Raw genomic sequence first — 19,686 nt, 5'->3', positions numbered from 1 at the left:
ATATAACTAAAATCTAATTTCAAAGAAAATACATTTTAGTAAATACTATGTATTTACATAGAAAGATTAAATTTGCTCATTAAATCTTGACTAAAAGCAATTGTATCAGAACAGTGATAGAAATTAATATCTAAGAATTTTTATTAACTCATTTTAAAATATAAATTTAAAATAATTTATAAATGTAGAGATTCTTTTAGAAACATGAAGTAATTTAATACATAATAGGTTAATTTTATTCTGTAATAAACAACTTATAGGAAGGAAAAGTAATATTGTAAAAGATGGTTGAGTCATCATTTATTTCAATTTGGAAGGGATGATGTGCTGGAAAGACAGGATTAATATAAATCTAGAGTTCCAGGATGCAAAATTCTAATCTCTATTCACAGGAACCAGTGCAGCACAATGTAGTTCTTAATTACCTTATGAAAGAAAACGGATTTCTTTATGTTTAGGAAAGTCCTCTGCATAAAATTAATCTTTTAGAAAAAGGAACTAGTTGAGAACTCAACATCTTTAGATAATTAAAAGTAAAATGCAGATGCAGAAAAAGAAATTTTTAACCTTGAAAACTAGCCAAGAAATAAATTCTACATGTTCATAAATGAAGGTATCTGAATAATTGGAAGTGCAAATAATAGTGACTAGAGTCAAGTTCAATACCATTATTCCTACTGTAAAAACATTCTGCACATAAGCCTCATAAAAATAATTGGTTTGAAAAATATTAAGTAGCTCTAATTTACTAATTCACATTATTACTGTTATCTTCTGTTTTGTATTTTGTGAGTACATTTAATTCTTAGTATTTCTTTTTTTTCTTTATTCACTGTCAGGAAGTTGACATTATTTCAAATACCTCAGAGAATATGAGTATGTACTATATCGAATCAGAAAACAGAAAAATTATTTTCATCATTTTGATAAACCTAAACAGAAGACACTGAATTCCATGTTTAAAATTTATTGGGAAAAAAGTACAAAACAAACTGCTTCTCAAAGGCTATGTTTTTAAAACTCTGTTCTAAGCAAACAATTTCTACTTCAAGTTATACATATTTTTAAAACTAGCATTGACTCATATTTTTAATATTGGAGTAAAATTAGCATAATAAAATTTTGAAAGCAATTTTTCCTAATTATAATGCTGAAACACACTAAAGAGGAAGATTTAACATGTAAGTTTGATTTGTTTCATGCCTTTAGGTTTCTGGGTATTTAAGATTTTTATTTCTTTCAAATTCCATCAAACCATTTCTTTATTCTTTATCTGTTTTTTTTTTCAGTATATTAGTAACTAAATATATAGCAACATAACAAAAATGCATGTATTTTTTAATCTCTTCAGGAAACAGATCTATTTATACAGATAATTTTTAAATCTTCAGAGTTTAACAAGATGTTTTTCTCTGTCACAGCTTTGGCTTTAAGACTTTCCACATTTCTTCAGTTTGCTGTTTGGCTACAGCATCTTTTGAGTAGTCAAGACAGTTTGCATTCCACATGCCGATGCCCAGTAAACCATAGTTTTGTATATATGCTGCCTTCAGAGAAATGCTCTGAGGGTTATCATACCACACTTGATGAAAATATCCAGCAGGATCCTACACAAATAAATTAAAATGGAAACTTAAGGTATTTAGTACAGTAAAAGGGAAAAAGGTTTCTTAAATTATTCAAAAAGCAAATTATTCAAAAAGGAAACATGAAAACTTCACAGCACAATACTTTCCTGCTTTATTATTCCATGGTTCTATATCTGCTATTTCCTAGAGATTATTGTTTATGACACTTTTAACAACAAAGATTATACAAATGAGTCTCCTAATGTAGACTATTTAAGGTCCTTCTTGTGTTCTAAGATTCTCTCCTTGATCTGATGCAATGATTGTCAACCAAGATGTACATCTGAATCATTGTAAAGGTTTTAAAAATATAGATCCTGGGGCTGTGGGTATGGGCCAGTGATAGAGCACTTGCCTAGCATGTGCAAAGCCCTGCATTCAATCCCCACCTCTACAAAACCCCAGATTTCTGGGCCCCATACCATGTGAAATCTATGGAATCAAAATCCTCCAGCAATGGTGCTGAGATGTATATTTGTTTGTTTTGTGTATGTTCATTAGGTATTATGATATGCAGCTGAAGTTAGGGGAAACTACTGCTCTGGTCCTTTAAAACAAGCTTACATACATTTTTGTATTCCCTACAGTTCCTGGAAGTGTGCCTAGCTAGGAGCTTACCAGATGGGTTTTTTAAAAGATGAATCAGCCAAATCAAAAGGTAATGACGATGGAGGAGGAAAGTACCCACTTCTCCTGGTTGTACAGAATGGATTTTAAGAGACTGTTAGGCATGACTTAATAGGTAATTTAACACAGGCCCAATTAAGAATCATTAATTAGATTCTGATCTTATACTCCCACTCTCTCCCTCTCTGTCTTTGGTACTGGGGATTGAACCTAGGGGTTCAATCAACCACTGAGCCACATCCCCAGCCCTTTCACTAGTTTCTTAGGGCCTCACTAAGTTGCTGAGGCTGGCTTTGAACTCACAATCTTCCTGCCTCAGACTTCCAACCTGCTAGGATTATAGGCATACGCCACTGTGCCCAGCCTGATCTTACACTCTCAAGTTCTACTCTGTATAGTTCTCTCTCAGGAAGCACATAAGCTATTGGATAAGAGATAGAGGATGCCAGGGGCAGTGGCACACACCTATAATCCCACTGGCTCAGGAGGCTGAGGCAGGAGGGTTGCGAGTTCAAAGCCAGCCTTAGCAAAAAGCGAGGTAGCTAAGCAACTCAGTGAGAGCCTGTCTCTAAATAAAAATTCAAAATAGGACTGGGGATAGGGCTCAGTGGTCAGGTGCCCCTGAGTTCAATCCCTGGTACCCACCTCAAAAAAAAAAAAGAAAGAAAGAAAGAAAGAAAAAGGCAAGGAGCAGACCCAGGCAAAAGAGTAAAGAAAGGAGAAAAAAGATACGAGGTAAAAATAGACCTGGGACTAAGAGTAACTTACTAATATTTATATTCCTCTGGGAAACTGCAATTGTGAATAAATGCCAACCAATTTTTATCTATGGTAGTACTTCTGGAGTTAGAATGTTCTCCTAAGATGACTAATTTGAAGGTTATTGATAACTTGGTAAATTAATAAGTATAGTAGATTCATTACATAAAAGCATATTGCATCCTAAATCTTGTACCTATCCTTTAATATTTTTAGGTTCTAAACAAAGCCATACATGCTGTAGTAACAGTTGTTATTCACCATCAAAGGACAGCTTGCAAAACCTGCACCTAAATATGAAAAATCTTTGAAGATTCAGGGGTAAACTCAAAGATATAATTTTGAACTTGCAGCCATCCTACTTAATACTTTGAGCTTTTTTGATAGTTAATGAGAAATTTCAAATGTCTCAAAATAGTGAAGGAAGGAAGGGCAAATTGATTGATTTAGGCCTGGTTAAAGCATAAAGTCCTTCCAGAATATTGAGTCCAAAATGAAGCTGCTAGGGCTGAAACAGCAGAAGAAAACAGAATGAATTCTTTTCACACAACAGAAACTTGACTTTGATTACAGAATTTTATAATAAAAAAGAGGAACAAAACAATTATAACTGGATTGTTTTCTTAAATACAATTAAATGGCCTTCAAGGGTCATCAAAACGTTTTCTGAATTCTATAACTTCAAAAATGTGTTCTAGTTGGAAAATGGGTACCAAAACACAGAGTTAAGGAATAAATTCTGGTGCTCTGCAGCATAGAAAGACGACTATAGATCACAGTAACCTATTATATAATGTGTGGAGATCTAAAAGAGATGAGTTCAAAGGATCCAAACAAAGAGTCTCATCAGAATCTTTAGGTTACATTGAAATGTAGGCTTCCAGAGTTTAGTAACCTATTTTGGCCCAAAGCCCTTTCAAAAGCAAATTTTGTAACATTATTGTCAACTGTTAAGAAGTCGTATTTGTAAGATGCATGCTTTTATAGCATCATCTAAATTGAGTGGCAAAGCAGAGTACTGCTCTGCCAGAAAACTAAAGTTCCTGATTACACAGATTCAAAGTCAAGTTTACATGTAAACAGTAGTCTGTATGTTGTACTCTAAAACTGATGGAAATTCTTACACCAAATGTCTAATTATAAAAATATATAGTTATACAGAGGGGCTGGGGTTACAACTCAGTGGTAGAGAGCTTGCCTAGCACATATGAGGCACTGGGTTTGATCCTCAGCACCACATATAAATAAATAAATTAAAGGTATTGTGTCCATCTACAAACTTAAAGAATTTAGAAATATGTATATAGTTATGTGAAAATTAACAGAACAAATGTTCATAACTTGTAAAAAGTCTTACTTTGTAGTTATAATAAGGAGCCATCTGTTCTTTATTCCATTGGCTTCCAGAAATAGAACTATTTATTTGCTTCATGATCCTTTTATAGGGCACCTGATGTCCTGCAGCATCACTACAAGGAGCGCCCCGGAAAGGGACTTTTGCAATGGTACAAACATGATCCTAGAAATGAAAAAATATTCATGTTATAGATTATCAAACAAAGCTATTTATTATAAATAAAACATATGCAACAAAAAGAAAACTGACCATACAGAATAAAAGTTAAAGAAATTTCGTTATGAGATGAACATGTATGACATTCAGAAGCTTCCATGTGATTAAATACTTTAAAATAAATTTTTAAGTTTTCAATATATTTTCAATATATTCTTAATGAAACAAAAGAGGCTCTAAATATATAATTGGAAAAAATGAATAACAAATGATTTGTTCGTACCTCAGAAAGATTCAGGCAGGTATAATCATAACCATACCAAGGAATACCCATCACAAGTTTCTTAGGGTTAATGCCCATCTTGATATAGTCTCTATACCCTAGTCAAGGAGAGAGAGAAAAAATATCTATTAATATGTTCTTAGAAGCCATGCAACCACCCACAATCTAAGTTCATAAAAACATTTATGCAAAATACTAATAGTGTTTCTCTAATATTATAAAATTAATCCCTTAAGAATTATAAATCCATATCTTGCTTTATACCCATTTCTTTTTGAATCAAAGAAGGCAAACTTCACAAAATCTAACTGCAGAAAGAATGATTCACTACAGGAAAATATGCTGATGTTATCTGTTCACTGCTAAGATATGATAAGTTTGATGTTATAGATTCTAAAGTTTCATAAAATTTCTATAAATCTTAAGCTTTCTGGCAGTGATGTGCTCAGAATTTCTTATAAAAAGCACAAGCATTCCATGTTTACAATGTCCTTTAAGTATCCTAGCAATAGCCTGGGTAAAGAAACGTTTCTTATTCTATAGTAAATAATCTGTACTTGTAGGAAGCAAAAAGAAAAAAAATGAACAAATTCTAGTACATCAATCATTTTCTTGCCTGATGCTATAGAGATACTTCCAGACTGTCTAGAATGTTGAGCTACATAAATTTATTGCTTTTCAGAGCCTTTACTATTTACTCTGTCCTTAAATCCCAAAGAAGGGTAGGATATGTTTCATTTCCTAAACACTTGAAAAAGAGCAGTATAGTGATTAAAATTAATCTCTTCCATGAAACATTGTTTGAGAATTCCAGATTACTTTGTAATTTTAACAGAAAAAGTGGTTATTTTTCAAATTTAAATAGTATATGCTTATGATCAGACTATTCTATTCAAATTAGATTACATTAAAATCAGGCTGGCTTCTAAGATTTTGACCTCTGTATGAAAATAAAAAAAAAATTACTTATAAATTAACAACTAAATCTCAATACCAACTATCCTAGCAATTTCAGTTGAGTACAAAAGATAGCTTTCTTTTATTCTACAGATTGATGGAATATAAACCAATCCAACTTTGTAAAGGATAATTCAAAGACAATATCATGTGAACAACAGTTCAGAAGTACTCTTAATTCTTTCAGGAATATAATTTTTATGTATTATAATAATAAGATAAATCAATCCTATTAATTATAAATGGTATGTACCCATATTATAACTGTCTTTGATGTTAAATTACTTAACAATTATTTTAACAAAAGTATCCTGTCATATTCTAGATAATCTTCATGTGGTTTCATGACAAGCTTATTGGACTTTTAAATCACAACTGTAGAATTCTTAATAGTTGTGAGACCATTAGAACTAACTCCTTTCATCTCATCTATAATGGTGGGTTAATGGTAATATATCTATCTCACAAGGTTAGGACAATTCTTAGAAGACTTAAGTGAAAACTTCGAAACTTTGAAACGTTTTATAAAGACTTAATCTCTCTGGATTAAATGATCTTTATATGTTTCAAGCAAGCTTTACAAATAGAAAGGGTACATAAATAACTAAGAATTTCTGAAATATAGGTATATAAAGCACAAAGTTCTGGAATTAATGTTACTAATAAATGACCATGTCATGGATTCTTACCGGTTACTGTCTGATTATAGGGAGCATTGGCTGCTGCAATACATTCTGACCAGATCTGACTTTGTTCATCATAAGACATCACGAACAGAAAGTCACAAGCATCTGCAATTCCAGTGTAATTATAACACCTTCTGTCTATGCTTTTTGGAGACCAAGCTACATCAAAGGTTACCTGTGGAAAAACACATATGTCATTTTATGTACCATGATCAAACATACACATTACACCAGATGGTTTTTTTAAATTATTCTCCTGTCTCATGCTACCCAAGAAAAAAGAACTGCTTTTATCATATATGAATATAGGATTTGACACTCATAGAAATAGAAGAGTTCTACAAAATATGTCCTTTTTACTACACTGGATTGGTCTAGACATGTATTTGGATATACAATGATCAGAACTGGTGCACTGTATAGATAAGGAGATTTAAATCCAAATGTCTTCAGAAGCTGGGCTAATACAAGTGATTGAAAGAAGCAGGTTTAATGGCAATAGTGTGTGGTAGGACTACTGAACAATTAGGGAGTAAAAGCACACTAAAAAAATTTAGATACAAAAGTTGTTAGCATAGCCTAACTGCATTTGAGCCCATGAGTCACAATTACCTTATATGGTAGGTTAGACCCATTATTATTACATTTAGAAATTAGTGAATGGTTTGTCACACAGGTATAAATTAATCAACTCAAAATGTTGAATGAAGAATTTAAATGGTCTTATTTTATGGAAATATTCAAAATAAAATGAGTGATATATTATCTTTCATTTTGAATGGTGAGCCAGCATTCAATAAGGATGTCTCTTTAAAATATCTGTTTATTACTTTAACCAAATATTAATTTTATGTTAATGTGTATAAATGTTCAATATTATCACTAAAAGTTGTTTTTTCTTAATTAGACATTCAGTAAACACTTATTGATTAACTTAAAAAATTGAAATACTTTAGGTATTTTTTATGCTTTGGCATAACTCATTTCAAGACTTTCTCAAAGCTCTAAGTCTTCTCAAAGCTTTAATTCACATTAAAGAAGGCTGTGCTTTACAAGTATAAGCTTTCCCCAATAGTTCTACCACAAAATAGCTTATGAAGTGAAATTTGTACATATCGGACCCTACTTTTTTACTACCTCCTATTTCAAAATAAAAACTGATAGTAAAACAGATAAAATAAATGACTACCTCTAAGCAGATAAAAATCTTCTGAATACTAAGTATATTCACCTGAATTTCCTGTTACAATTAACCTTCTATTTTTGAGGAAGTAGTATTAGTATATTAGACAAGAAATCAAAAGACTTGGGTTCTATACAGTCTTGGTCCTGTGTTATAACTTGGTCTTTGCCACTGCTAAGTCACTTAAGATATCTGAGTTTGTTTTCTCACCTATAAAAATGAGGGTATAAAAACTCTTCAAAGGCATTTCTAGCTCTTCATTCCATGACAACGATATTGTGAACTTAAATCATCAATCTTTCCTCCAAACTTATTTCCCATTCCAGATTCTATTTTGATCTTGTTTTCTTTTCTTTTCTTTTCTTATCATCAGTTTAAGAACCTTTTTTTTGGCAGTGGAAGATACTGGAGATTGAACTCAGAGGCACTGAGCCACATGCCCAGCCCTGTTTTGTATTTTATTTAGAGACAGGGTCTCAACTGAGTTGCTTAGCACCTCACTTTTGCTGAGGCTGACTTTGAACTCGTGATCCTCCTGCCTCAGCCTCCTGAGCCACTGGGATTACAGGCATGCGCAACCACTTGGTTTAAGAACTTTTGAGCCATCTTCTGACTCTTTTCCTTCCTTCACACCTCAAATCTAATATCATATTATTTGAGTGGCCTCTCACAGTTGTTCTGCCCTTCCTTGTTCTTAATTAACTCAACAAATATTTATTGAATATTTGCAGAATGTTAGTGATCTCTCATCCCAATCCAAAATGTAAACTTCAAGTTCCTAGATAATTGTAATAGTACTTATTTAGTCTTCCTTCTCTTCTAGTTTTATATACCATTATAGAATAATCTCCCCAAATACACTTCTACCCATATAACCTTTTCTATACAGAATAAAATGCACATTCTTCAGTCTAATATTCTGATCTTCATAATATGGACTACCTTTTCAATTGTACCTCCAACTAATTCACCTAGTATAAACTTGACATAGCAGTCCAAATTGTTTTACTTACCCCTTAAACATGGAAATAGATTTTCCTATGTAAAGTCTTTGCTCAACCTCTTTGATCTTGCCTTTTCACTACAGCTTAATCAGAAATGGCAAATAGGTGGTTACCAATTCTAACCTATTAGTAACAACTATTTAGAGAAATAAGGAAACTTTTCTGAGACCAAAACTTATGAGGAACAAAAGGTATAGTGCCCTATATGCCGGGCATATTGTTGATTGTACTCATCTGAAAAGCTAAATTCTACTTTTATAAAATCATAGAGCTGTCAGTCCCCATATCATTTATTATTTTCCAGTGATTCTCAAGTTCTTGATGACAAACTACACCAGAATCACCTAGGGCACTTGGTAAAAATGCAATTCCCCAAGACAAGAACTATTGAATCAATCTCAGGAAATTTACTACTATTTACTATTTATTATTTTTTGAGACAGAGTCTCACTAAGTTGTTTAAGGTCTCCGTTAACTGCTGAGGCTGGCCTAATACTTGTGATCGTCCTACCCTCAGTCTCCCAAGTTGCTGGAATTACAGGCGTGTACCACCCTGCACACCTAATCTCAGGAAATTTTAAACAAGCACTTACAGTTGATTTTGAGACCAGTTTAGGAACATAGAATTTACAATGTTCTGTCATGGAATAAACATACATGAATTAGTTCTGCATCTGTGGATTCTGCCAAGCACAGATTAAAAATATTTTTTAATTATATACAAGTCTGTACATACATGTATAGACTTTTTCTTGTCCTCATTCCCTAAGTAATACAGTAATAAAATCTATGTATGTAGCATTTACATTGTATTAGGTATTATAAATAATGTAGAGATGATTTAAAGTATGCAGAAGTTTGTACATGGGTTTTATGCAAATATACCATTTTATGTATGGGACTTGAGCATCTGCAGATTTTGGTATTCACAGGGTATCCTGGAAACAATCTTCCATTGTCTAACCTAGTAGTTCTTAATTATAATCACCTATGAAACTTTTTTTAAAATTATGGATTTTGGGCTTACCCAAAACCTTCTGAATAGTAAGTTTTGGGAGTGAGTCTCCAGTATATATTGTGTATGCACATCCAAGTGTTTATTCTTTTTTAAGACCCCTGGTTATGTTGATATGTGGCCAGGATTAAGAATCGGTGATCTGGAGCCACATTATCTTGTTACTACACATTGCCTGGCAAAATGCCTGTGCTATGATCTGCTCTAATCATGCTCATTATGGAAATGGGGAAGTATACTGCCTATTGTCATAGCTCCTATGAGTTCTATGGAATAAGTCCTTTGAGTTTTATTGTACCTTGACTACTTCACAAGTAAATCAGACTATGGAGCAAGGGAGACATTTTCCCAGAACTACCTCAACCCTTAGGCACCAGCTGTTTCTATTCTGCACTGGTTAAAGCCAGGTAGAACCTCCCTGATTCTTATTGCCCATTGCCTATCCAATATCCATACCCCCACTGCAAGGCAAGCAGGTAGAGTAATCCCAGTGTTGTATTTTGGTTTGAATAGAGACCACTTAGTACTGTAAAATTCCTTAAATAATAAAATTAATACTTCTATGCTGGGTGTGGTGGTATATGCCTGTAATCCCAGTGGCTTGGGAGACAGGAGGATTGCAAGTTCAAAGCTAGCCTCAGCAAAAGTGAGGTGCTAAGCAACTCAGTGAGACCCTGTCTCTAAATAAAATACAAAATAGGGCTGGGGATGTGGCTCAGTGGTCGAGTGCCCCTAAATTCAATCCCTAGTACCAAAAAAAAAAAAAAAAATTTTTTTAGAAAATAGGTGACAAAATTCAAAATTCTTTCCCATTCCATCACTATAAACATTATATTAATCATACCTTCATTTTTAGAGGAAAATATGGCGTTTCCAAAAAATAAATGAAAGTTTACCTGTGATCCCTCAATCTCACGATGGAAAGAGTTTGTGGTTTCTTTGACTAATGCTGTTAATGCATCATATTCAGGTGATAAACAAGTAACTTCTTGCTCTATATCTATATTAATTCCATCCATATATTGTGTTTTGGCCAAATCCAGTTTTTGAGCTATCCAGGATGTTCTGAAAGTAGGATCAATGATATCCTTTATGGATACATCTCCTGTGAAAGAAATAGACATCTTTTGTGTATATATGTGTGTGTGTGTGTGTGTGTGTGTGTGTGTGTGTTTCACAGTTCAGTGCTATTTATTTCACAAACCCATTTTCAAAGAAATCAAAGTTTCTTTAAAACATCTCATTATTTTGGAATACTAAGCCCTAATCTAAGTTTTCCAAATGGAGAAATCATGTACTAAAATGACATAAAGCTATTGCTCGCTAATATCCAAAATAACTATTACAAATAAAATCCCAAACTAGAAGCAGAAATTTTGGCATATTACTAACTAAAAGTCAACATGCTAATTTGGCAGTCATGCTTTACTCAAAACCATGAAGTAGTTTATTTAATTCTTTAAAAACATCTGTATTTGTGAAATGGAGTTAGTAGTATGTAAGATTAATTTTAAAGTTTGAAAAAAATAGATAAACAGAAAAAAGGAATTTTTTAAAATACTATGAATTAAACCCAGGGGTACCCTATCATAGAGCTACATCTCTACCCCTTTTTATTTTTTAAGGTAGGGTCTTACTAAATTGCTGAGGCTGGCCTGAACTTGTGATCCTCCTGCCTCAGTCTCCCAAGTAGCTGGGATTACAGGTATGTACCCAACTGAAGAAAAAATTATATATATATATATATATATATATATATATATATATATATATATATATATAAAATATAATATATCTCCCCTTTTTTTCAGTCGGGTATACATATATATGTATATATGTATGTATATATATATATATATATATATATATATTTTTTTTTTTTTTTCCTAGTAAGAACTATAAAAAATGATAGGTAAATTTACTAACTGGCTAAACACTTATATCTGGTTAAAAAAAAACACACACAAAACACATACCTTTCAGAACTACTCTGGCTCCTTTTGAATGAGCATAGCACATAAGTTCTGAGTCATATTTTCCAAAAACTGCCACAGTTGTAATCTGTGACCAGTCATAAGATTTCCAAGTTTTCCCTCCAACATCAAATACAAATACCTGCCAGAAAAACAGGAATAAGCACCATCATTTAAATCAAGAATATAATGATAACCACCCAAAATAATATTAAATATCACAGTATACCAAGCATTATATCAGGCACTGAGGGTCCAAGAATGAAAAAGAGTCCCAGTGTAATTGGTGGCAGAGTAATTAGCCAGGTCTGGAAAGTGGAGGACAGGCCAGGAAGAAATAGTGCATGTGACAAGGTCTGGAGGCAGAAAGAGCATAATGGTTGGGTAACTATTTAGTGTGGCCATGCCTAGAGTTTAGAAAGAGAACATATAAGAACCAGAGTGTGGTAGGTAGGGGTTCAGTTATGAAGAGATTTGTAAGTCATGTGGAAAAGTTGGTACTTATTGTGAGTAAAAGGAAGAGAATAGTAAGTTTTTAAAATGAGAAAGTATTCACTTTAGAAAAATCCCTTGAGCTGAAGTGGGAAATGGATTAAAGAGGGGCCAAAGCTGGAGGCATAATAGAGAAGCTCTTGCATGAATCTATGCAAGAGATGATGTGGATGGAGCACTGAGATGAGTGAGGTAATTGAACAGATCTGGGAGAATTAGAGGTGGCTAATTAACAGGGCTTTGTGACTAATGGAATGAGCAAGGCAAGGGAAAAGAGTTTGATAATACTCAGGTTTCTGGCTGCTCCTGATGAAACCATAGTTACTGCATTTGTTACTATATTTTTTTGATGAGGGTGACTTCTTAGAATACTATTACAGTTCAATCCTAAGAGCTGATGCTGTGTTTCTCCAGTATTTCCCTCCCATCTAATTGTAGAAGCTCTTAAGTTTTACTAATCATGTTTGTTTTATCCCAAGGTACTAACTGATTCAGAAAATATTTACTGAATTTCAATACAATGGGAGGGTGGTATTTTGCAAGGCACTAGGGATATAGTGGTTAACAAGACATACCAGGTCCATTGGGAGTTAATCAGTTACAACAATACTCCTGGCCTTAAACAAATACACGCAGTCATAACACTATATTAAAGGGGACCCATTAGCCAGGTGGGGCAGGGAAATTCCCAGATGGGGAGGACTAAAATCTGTGGAATGACAAGGGAGGAAGGTTCTAATGGACAAAAAAAAAAAAAAAAAAAAAAAAAGCATTCTCAGATGAGGGAACAAAAAATCCAAAGTCCCTACACTTCAGAAGGATTTTGAGACTCTGAAAGTGAGATAATCATGTAGAACACAGAAACTTTCACTTTATGTGGAATCACAACTGGGATATTTGGCAAGATCATGTAGTTTTTATACCACAGAATTTTGGATTATAACCTAGGATAGATGGGAATCCATTAGTTTGAAGCAGAGGAGGGGCATAAGATTTGCTCTAAAAAGAGATTGATGATGGAAGCTATTGTGAGAATGGATGTGGGAGAGGCCCAGGGGAACATCAACTATAAAAGTTAGAAATCTTTTAATTTTCTCAACCCCCCCCCCTTTTTTTAACTTTTCAGAAGTATCTTTGTACAACTCATTTTTCTGCTAAGCAACAGCACAATGAAATAATAAAAATTACAAAGTGTGCAACTGAATGGCTCATTGTCTTTGGACTCATTTCTATCAAAACATCCCAATTTTAATTCTGATAGTTAAGGCTGAATTTGTTTTTTAAAAAAACTATTGAGAAAAAATAAGTTAACGTAAGTTCAATCTATTGGGGGAAAAACTCTTGAGGGGCTGGGGTTGTGGCTCAGAAGTAAAGTGCTCACCTAGCATGCATGAGGCACTGGGTTCAATACTCAGCACCACATAAACAAAGAAAAAAATATTGTGTCCTCCTATAACTAAAAAATAAATATTTAAAGAAACTATTGAGAGCCTGTGATATAATAGAAATTCTTAAAAAATTAATAATTGGATGAACCAATGGAAAATATGGGAAAGCCACAGGAGTATGATTTAGGCTATGAGTGAATGCTTAGTATGCACAGGCCTTGCATTTAATTCCCAGCCCTCAACTCCCCCCAGTTACATATAATTTTTTATATATAATCAATTGTGGGAGGAAGCCACATAATCTAGACTTCCTACTTGAATACAAAAAAAAAAAAAAAAAAGCCAATAAAGGATCCATTTACTATGAACATACAAATAATACATAATTTTGCTTCTTTATAAAACTGATTTCTTAAAATACCCACAAACACTACATGGCCCAAGTATTGTTTTTTTGTTTGTTTGTTGTTTTTTTTTTTTTTTTAAAGAGAGAGTGAGAGAGGGGGGAGAGAGAGAATTTTTTTAATATTTATTTTTTAGTTATCGGCGGACACAACATCTTTCTTTGTACGCGGTGCCGAGAATCGAACCCGGGCCGCACGCATGCCAGGCGAGCGCGCTACCACTTGAGCCACATCCCCAGCCCCCAAATATTGTTAAGCTACAAAAAAAAAAAAAATCAGACTGTTAAACAAAAACCGCTTAATTGGCTCGTCATTTAGCTGAAACAGCTCCAGTGCCTCGGATTCCCACTTAAGCAAAGTGCAAACCAGTGTAAACAGTAAAAGGAAATAAACTTAACCAATCAGTTAACCTACTAACCTCTAAGCAGGGACTTTCCACCAGATCATACCCATATAGACAAATACCTACCCAGAGCCACTCAAGTAATTACTTTGTTTCCATATTCAGCAGATAATAGCCAGCCTTACACTTTGGACCTCTCTGAGCTTTTTATGGTTTGAGTGCTACCAAGAATCATGAATTGTTCTTTGCTATTTAATTGGTCTAAAATTTTTGTTTCAGGAAGATGTTAAGTATCCACACTAGATAGGCTCTTCAAAATACTTTCACCAATTCTATTTCTTTTCCTAAAGTATGTATATGTACTTTTTAAAATTGGCATTTAAATGCCCCTGCCTCAAAATTAATAAACTAATTTAAGAGACAGGAATTGTTTCTATTTCTACAAACAAGGATTCTTTGGACTAAATTTTCTGATCTCCTTGCCTCCAATTCCTGCCAGTCATCAAACTCCGGATGGTTTTCATATTGCTTCGGAAAGGGTGTTTGCCAGAAGCCTTATAAACTGTTAGATTTGGCCGGGCGGGGTGTCACAGGACTGTAATCCCAGCAGCTGAGGAGGCTGAGGCAGGAGGATCATGAGCTCAAAGCCAGCGGTAACAATTTAGGGAGGCCTGAAGCAACTCAGCTAGGCCCTGTCTCTAAATAAAATATTTAAAAGGCTTGGGGATGTGACACAATGGTTAACCCCCCCCCCCCTGGGTTCAATCCCCAGTACCAAAAAAATAAATAGGCTGGTGTGCTATAAAATAAATTTCTTGGTGGTGTGGGGGTGCTTTTATAAAGGGCTAATAAGTATAAAAAATAAAGGTAAGGAGGAGAGCATCCTGCCTTCCAATGTACTGTTGGAGTGCTAAAATTCTTCATACTAAATCCTCTTTCTCAGGGTAATGGATCACCCTATCACCCTACTCTCCTTGTGTATACACCCCGGTGCTGCCCCAGGAAGTAGAGCAGGATGATGAAAGGAGTGGGCCAGCTGAGGATCTGAACACTTGCCCACCCAGGCAGCCGCTTAGCCTTTGAGACTTGGAAGCAGTTCCTCAACCTGTCTGCGCCCAAGTTTCCTCATCCATAAATTGTAGGCAATCGGCAAATAGGACAGCCTTCGGCGAGTGGTCAAAGTAGGTGTCAGCACCACCACCACCTCTAGGTAGGGCTCCGTCCCACTCTAACTTCTCTCCGGGCTTTGAGGGCCAGACCCGGAAGCGCAGAAAAGCGACGCTGACCTCAAAGTCCGGGCGGTGTTGGATCGGGCTGCAGAGCTCGGGATCCGAGCACGGGCAGTGGGTCCCCGCCGCAAGCAGCGGCGCCAGCGCCAACAAAAGCAGCAGAGCAAGCCTCGGGTCGCCGCGGGGCGCGCGTGCGAGGAGGCGAGGGCGCCGGAGCTGGGGCCACGACATACCAGCTGGGGAGCGCGGCCTGCCGGGCGCGGAGCGGGGTCGGCGCTCGACTATCGGCGTTGGGACGGTGCCCTGCCGCGGCCCTATGAATGCGCGCTGGCGCGGGGCCGGGAACGTCCCCGCAGCCTGCCGGCGTCCTGCAGGCACGCCTAGCGCGCGGGTGGCTGAGCCGGATAAATACCCGCTCCGCGGCTCCTTCCAGCGAGAGGCACGCGGATCCGTGTCGCGGTTGTTTGGTACTCCTTGTGGAGTCTAAGGACAGAGAAAGACCCCAAAATGGAGAAGTAGGGTGTCTTTGAAGCTGATGACGCAGCAAAATAGATGCAGTGGCCAGAAAGATTGCAGTGGTTGGGGTAAGTGCTGAGTTAGGGTGGAGGCTGAACTACAACTTCCTCCCTGTTCAAACTCAGGAAAAACCCAGACCCACCAGGACACAAGATGACAGCAACAAAATGCCAGAAGCTGGAGAGCATTAGTATGAGAAAGCAAAGAAATAGATGAAGGCTGCTTGAAAAGCATTTATGTTAGTGAACCCAGATTCAATGGCTACAAATGGAGAAAAGGGACAGCGGTTTGCAGATGGACTTCTCAGCTCCAGGGGCTTGAGGAGTTTACAGGATAGGAATAATGAGAAGGATAGGCTAGCAAAGGAGAGGAATATATGTTTTCTGGGAATAAGTGGAGATCTTTCAGGTATCAGGGCCATTTTCACTCCTTTCATGGCCTGGTGTTTCCGGTCATGGTGGCTGGTAGGTGTCTTTACCCTTGGGAACAGGGGAAACAAGGCAAGTCTAGGTCAAGTTAACCCTATTTCATAGTTTTGGACAAAACATTTCTCAAATATTAAACAAGTATATGTGCAGAGCTGAGTAGAATCTGACTCAAAAGTTAAGGCAATAAAGGAGACAGACACCGTAGGAAAAGAGAGATGCTCTTTTATCATCTATTTCCCTGCAGGAACTAAATGACCCTACCAGAACAATTTTAGAGGAGGAAAAGTTTATTTGCGGGTTCTTGGTTTCAGCGGTCTTAGTTCATCAAAGGCTGACTCCATTCCTCTGCCCTGAAAGTGAGGCAGAACATCATGGCAGAAGAGCATGACTCACATGATGATCAAAAAGCCAAGAGGCTCCACTCTTCAGATACAACATATATACTCTATAGCCACACCCCCCAATGCTCCATTTCCTCCAGCCACACTCCATCTGCCTCCAGCCACCATTCAGTTAATCCCATCAGGGATTGATTCCTGATTGGATTAAGGCTACAGCCCAATCAGTTTCCCTCCAGACCATTTTGTATTGCCTCACACATGATCTTTTGGGGAACACTTCACATCCAAACCACAACAGATGGCAAGCCTTTTCATCTGATTCTAGTCACGCAGGGTACAACCATAGGCACAAGTGAAGAGTTATTGTTTTCAGCAAAAGAAGCCTTCAGGTGCCTGAAAAGTAACCTAGGCAACTCTTGTCATCACAACTCACCTGTCAGAGGTGTTACCTACAACAAGACTAGCAGGAAACAACTAATGTATTGTCGAGCTATGTGACCTCCTAAATTAGTGATTTATAAGTCAATTCAGAGCAAATAAAGCTAGAGGGTTTAAATTTTTTCTCGGTAAGAATTAAATCGCCAGATCCTTTCTCCGGTTTCAGGTCCCTGGTCATCTATCCTGCTCCCACCTGTACTGAAGTTGGGAGGTTTAATTCTCTGGAGAGGGGAGCTTCCCTGGTGAGTGTTTGAGTGCTATACCTAAAATGGGAGTAAATAAGCAAAACTTTGTGCCACTGAAAGACCCCTCATCTGTATCTCTCCCCATGCTGACCAAAATCTGACTAATCCAAGAGGTTGACCAAATATACCAACAATGAGGTTGGTATCATACACCAGATCACCCTATAGTGAAATTCAAAGTCAAAAGCAAGGGCCATTCAAAGATTCCTCTTTTTACTCATGTTTTACTTTATCATAGTCCACAACCAAGAAAATCTAATAATATAGAAAAATCCTAAGAATCAGAAAAAGGAATATGGAGGAAATAGAAATTGCAGAGAGATTTTTTTTTTTTTTTTTTTGGTGGTGGTGGTACTGGGGATTGTATCCAGGACCTTGTGCATGCAAGGCAAGCACTTTACCAATAGAGTTAAAAACTGTGAACCAACCTAGATGCCCTTCAGTAGATGAATGGATGAAAGAAAATGTGGTGTATAGACACAATGGAATATTACTCAGCAATAAAAGAGAATAAAGTCATGTCATTTGCAGGTAAATGGATGGCGTTGAAGAAAATAATGCTAAGTGAAGTTAGCCAATCCCCCCCAAAAAAACAGATACCGAATGTTTTCTCTGATATAAGGAGGCTGATTCATAATGAGGTTGGAGGGGGAGTATAGGAAGATTAGACAAACTAGATAGGCAAAAGGGTGGGAGGGGAAGGGGATAAAAAAAGATGGTGGAATGAGATGGACATCATTACCTTAAGTACATGTATAAAGACATGAATGGTATGAATATACTTTGCATACAAACAGACATGAGAAATCATGCTCTGTATGTGTAATATGAATTGTAATGCATTCTGCTGTCATATGTAACAAATTAGAATTTAAAAAAATTTGGGGGGCTGGGGATGTGGCTCAAGAGGTGGCGCGCTCGCCTGGCATTCGTGCGGCCCGGGTTCGATCCTCAGCACCACATACAAACAAAGATGTTGTATCCGCCGATAACTAAAAAAATAAATATTAAAAAAATTCTCTCTCTCTCTCTCTCTCTCTCTCTCTCTCTCTCTCACTCTCTTTAAAAAAATTTTTTTTAAATAAAAACTCCAAAATTGCAGCGAGAACATTTTAAAAATTCATAATATCCAAAGAAAGGCAGGAGAAGATGAAGCCACAACAGGATGCAATGGGGGAAATAAGAATGCTTAGGAAATAAGAAAGAAAATAGCAGAAGTGGAAAAAAAATCAATAATTGGTAACATTGAGAAATGTACAGGGAAAAAAAGAAAATTGGAAGAGTAGAACAAACAGGAAGAAATTAGTAATTCTTAAGGCTGCTTGAGAAACACAGAGAAATGAAAGTTGTGTGGCATTGTGTGCAATGAATCAAAATGCATTCTGCTGTAATATATACCTAATTAAAAGAAGTTAATTAATTAATTAAAAAAATAAAGTAGGAAAGTTGAAATCCTCCCCAAAAGATGATAAATCGCATGACAATTTGAGCATCACATGGCTCTAGCCCAGATAAGATTGTTGGAGAAGAAATTATAATGCCTTGGAAGGTTACATATCAGTTGCCACCTTCTCTTCAGGGTAAACAGTCACGATGAAAGTACACAAAATATTTTTTTCCTTTCTTTTCTGATACAGGAGATTGAACCCAGAGACACTCTACCACTGAGCTATATCCTGGCCCCTTTTAAAAAATTTTCTTTTGAGAGGATCTCTTTAAATTGCTGAGGCTAGCCTCAAACTTGCAATTCTGCCTCAGCCTCCTGAGTATCTGGGATTAAAGATGTGCACCACCACACACCCAGGCACAAAAACATCTTTTTATTGATGAGGTACAGAATAATGTTAGTAAAGGGCTAAGACTGATAGATAAAACCAATAAAGTGCTCTTCATACAAATGATTTCTCTAAATCTGATCGTCTTTTTAACCCACAAGGACATTTAACCAGCATGTCGTTCCCATGGCATGAGAATATCGTCTGTAATACAGAAGGAAACACATGATCTACCTATGTTGGGAGTCCCCAAGATCATCCTCAGATTTAGTGATGCACTAGATGAACTCACAGGACTTAGTTGTATTTATAGCTAAGATTTAATATACCAGAAGGATACAAAGAAAAATCAGCAAAGAAGAAAGTCACATAAAATGAAGTTTGCAAGAGACCCATGGAGTAACACAAATGCGTAACGACTCCAGCATCAAAGTGACAAAAGTTGTGAACTGTTGTCTA

General features: G+C 36.1%; 2 protein-coding genes across 2 annotated transcripts in view; one reads left to right on the top strand and one right to left on the bottom strand.

Annotated features, from left to right (window-relative positions):
* The window catches only part of Spata1 (spermatogenesis associated 1), a 52,512-nt gene extending 45,314 nt beyond the window's left edge, over positions 1–7,198 (top strand). Inside the window, 2 exon segments of the mRNA XM_076863645.1 lie at positions 2,216–2,286; positions 6,477–7,198. Of these exon segments, the coding sequence (XP_076719760.1) occupies positions 2,216–2,269 (54 nt within the window). The 3' untranslated portion in view covers positions 2,270–2,286; positions 6,477–7,198.
* Ctbs (chitobiase) lies at positions 254–15,971 on the bottom strand. The gene is made up of 7 exons (XM_076863641.1): positions 15,542–15,971; positions 11,632–11,770; positions 10,552–10,760; positions 6,457–6,628; positions 4,811–4,908; positions 4,372–4,533; positions 254–1,607 (listed from the first exon to the last, which is right to left on the bottom strand). The coding sequence occupies exons 1-7, from the start codon at positions 15,713–15,715 to the stop codon at positions 1,416–1,418; spliced, it is 1,146 nt and encodes a 381-aa protein (XP_076719756.1). The 5' UTR covers positions 15,716–15,971; the 3' UTR covers positions 254–1,415.
* Positions 15,972–19,686: the final 3,715 nt, after the last annotated feature.

Source organism: Callospermophilus lateralis, chromosome 7, assembly GCF_048772815.1.
Source record: "Callospermophilus lateralis isolate mCalLat2 chromosome 7, mCalLat2.hap1, whole genome shotgun sequence".
NCBI classification, from domain to species: Eukaryota; Metazoa; Chordata; class Mammalia; order Rodentia; family Sciuridae; genus Callospermophilus; species Callospermophilus lateralis.
The sequence above is the reverse complement of the archived record's forward strand: the minus strand, read 5'-3'. Positions and strand labels throughout refer to the sequence as shown.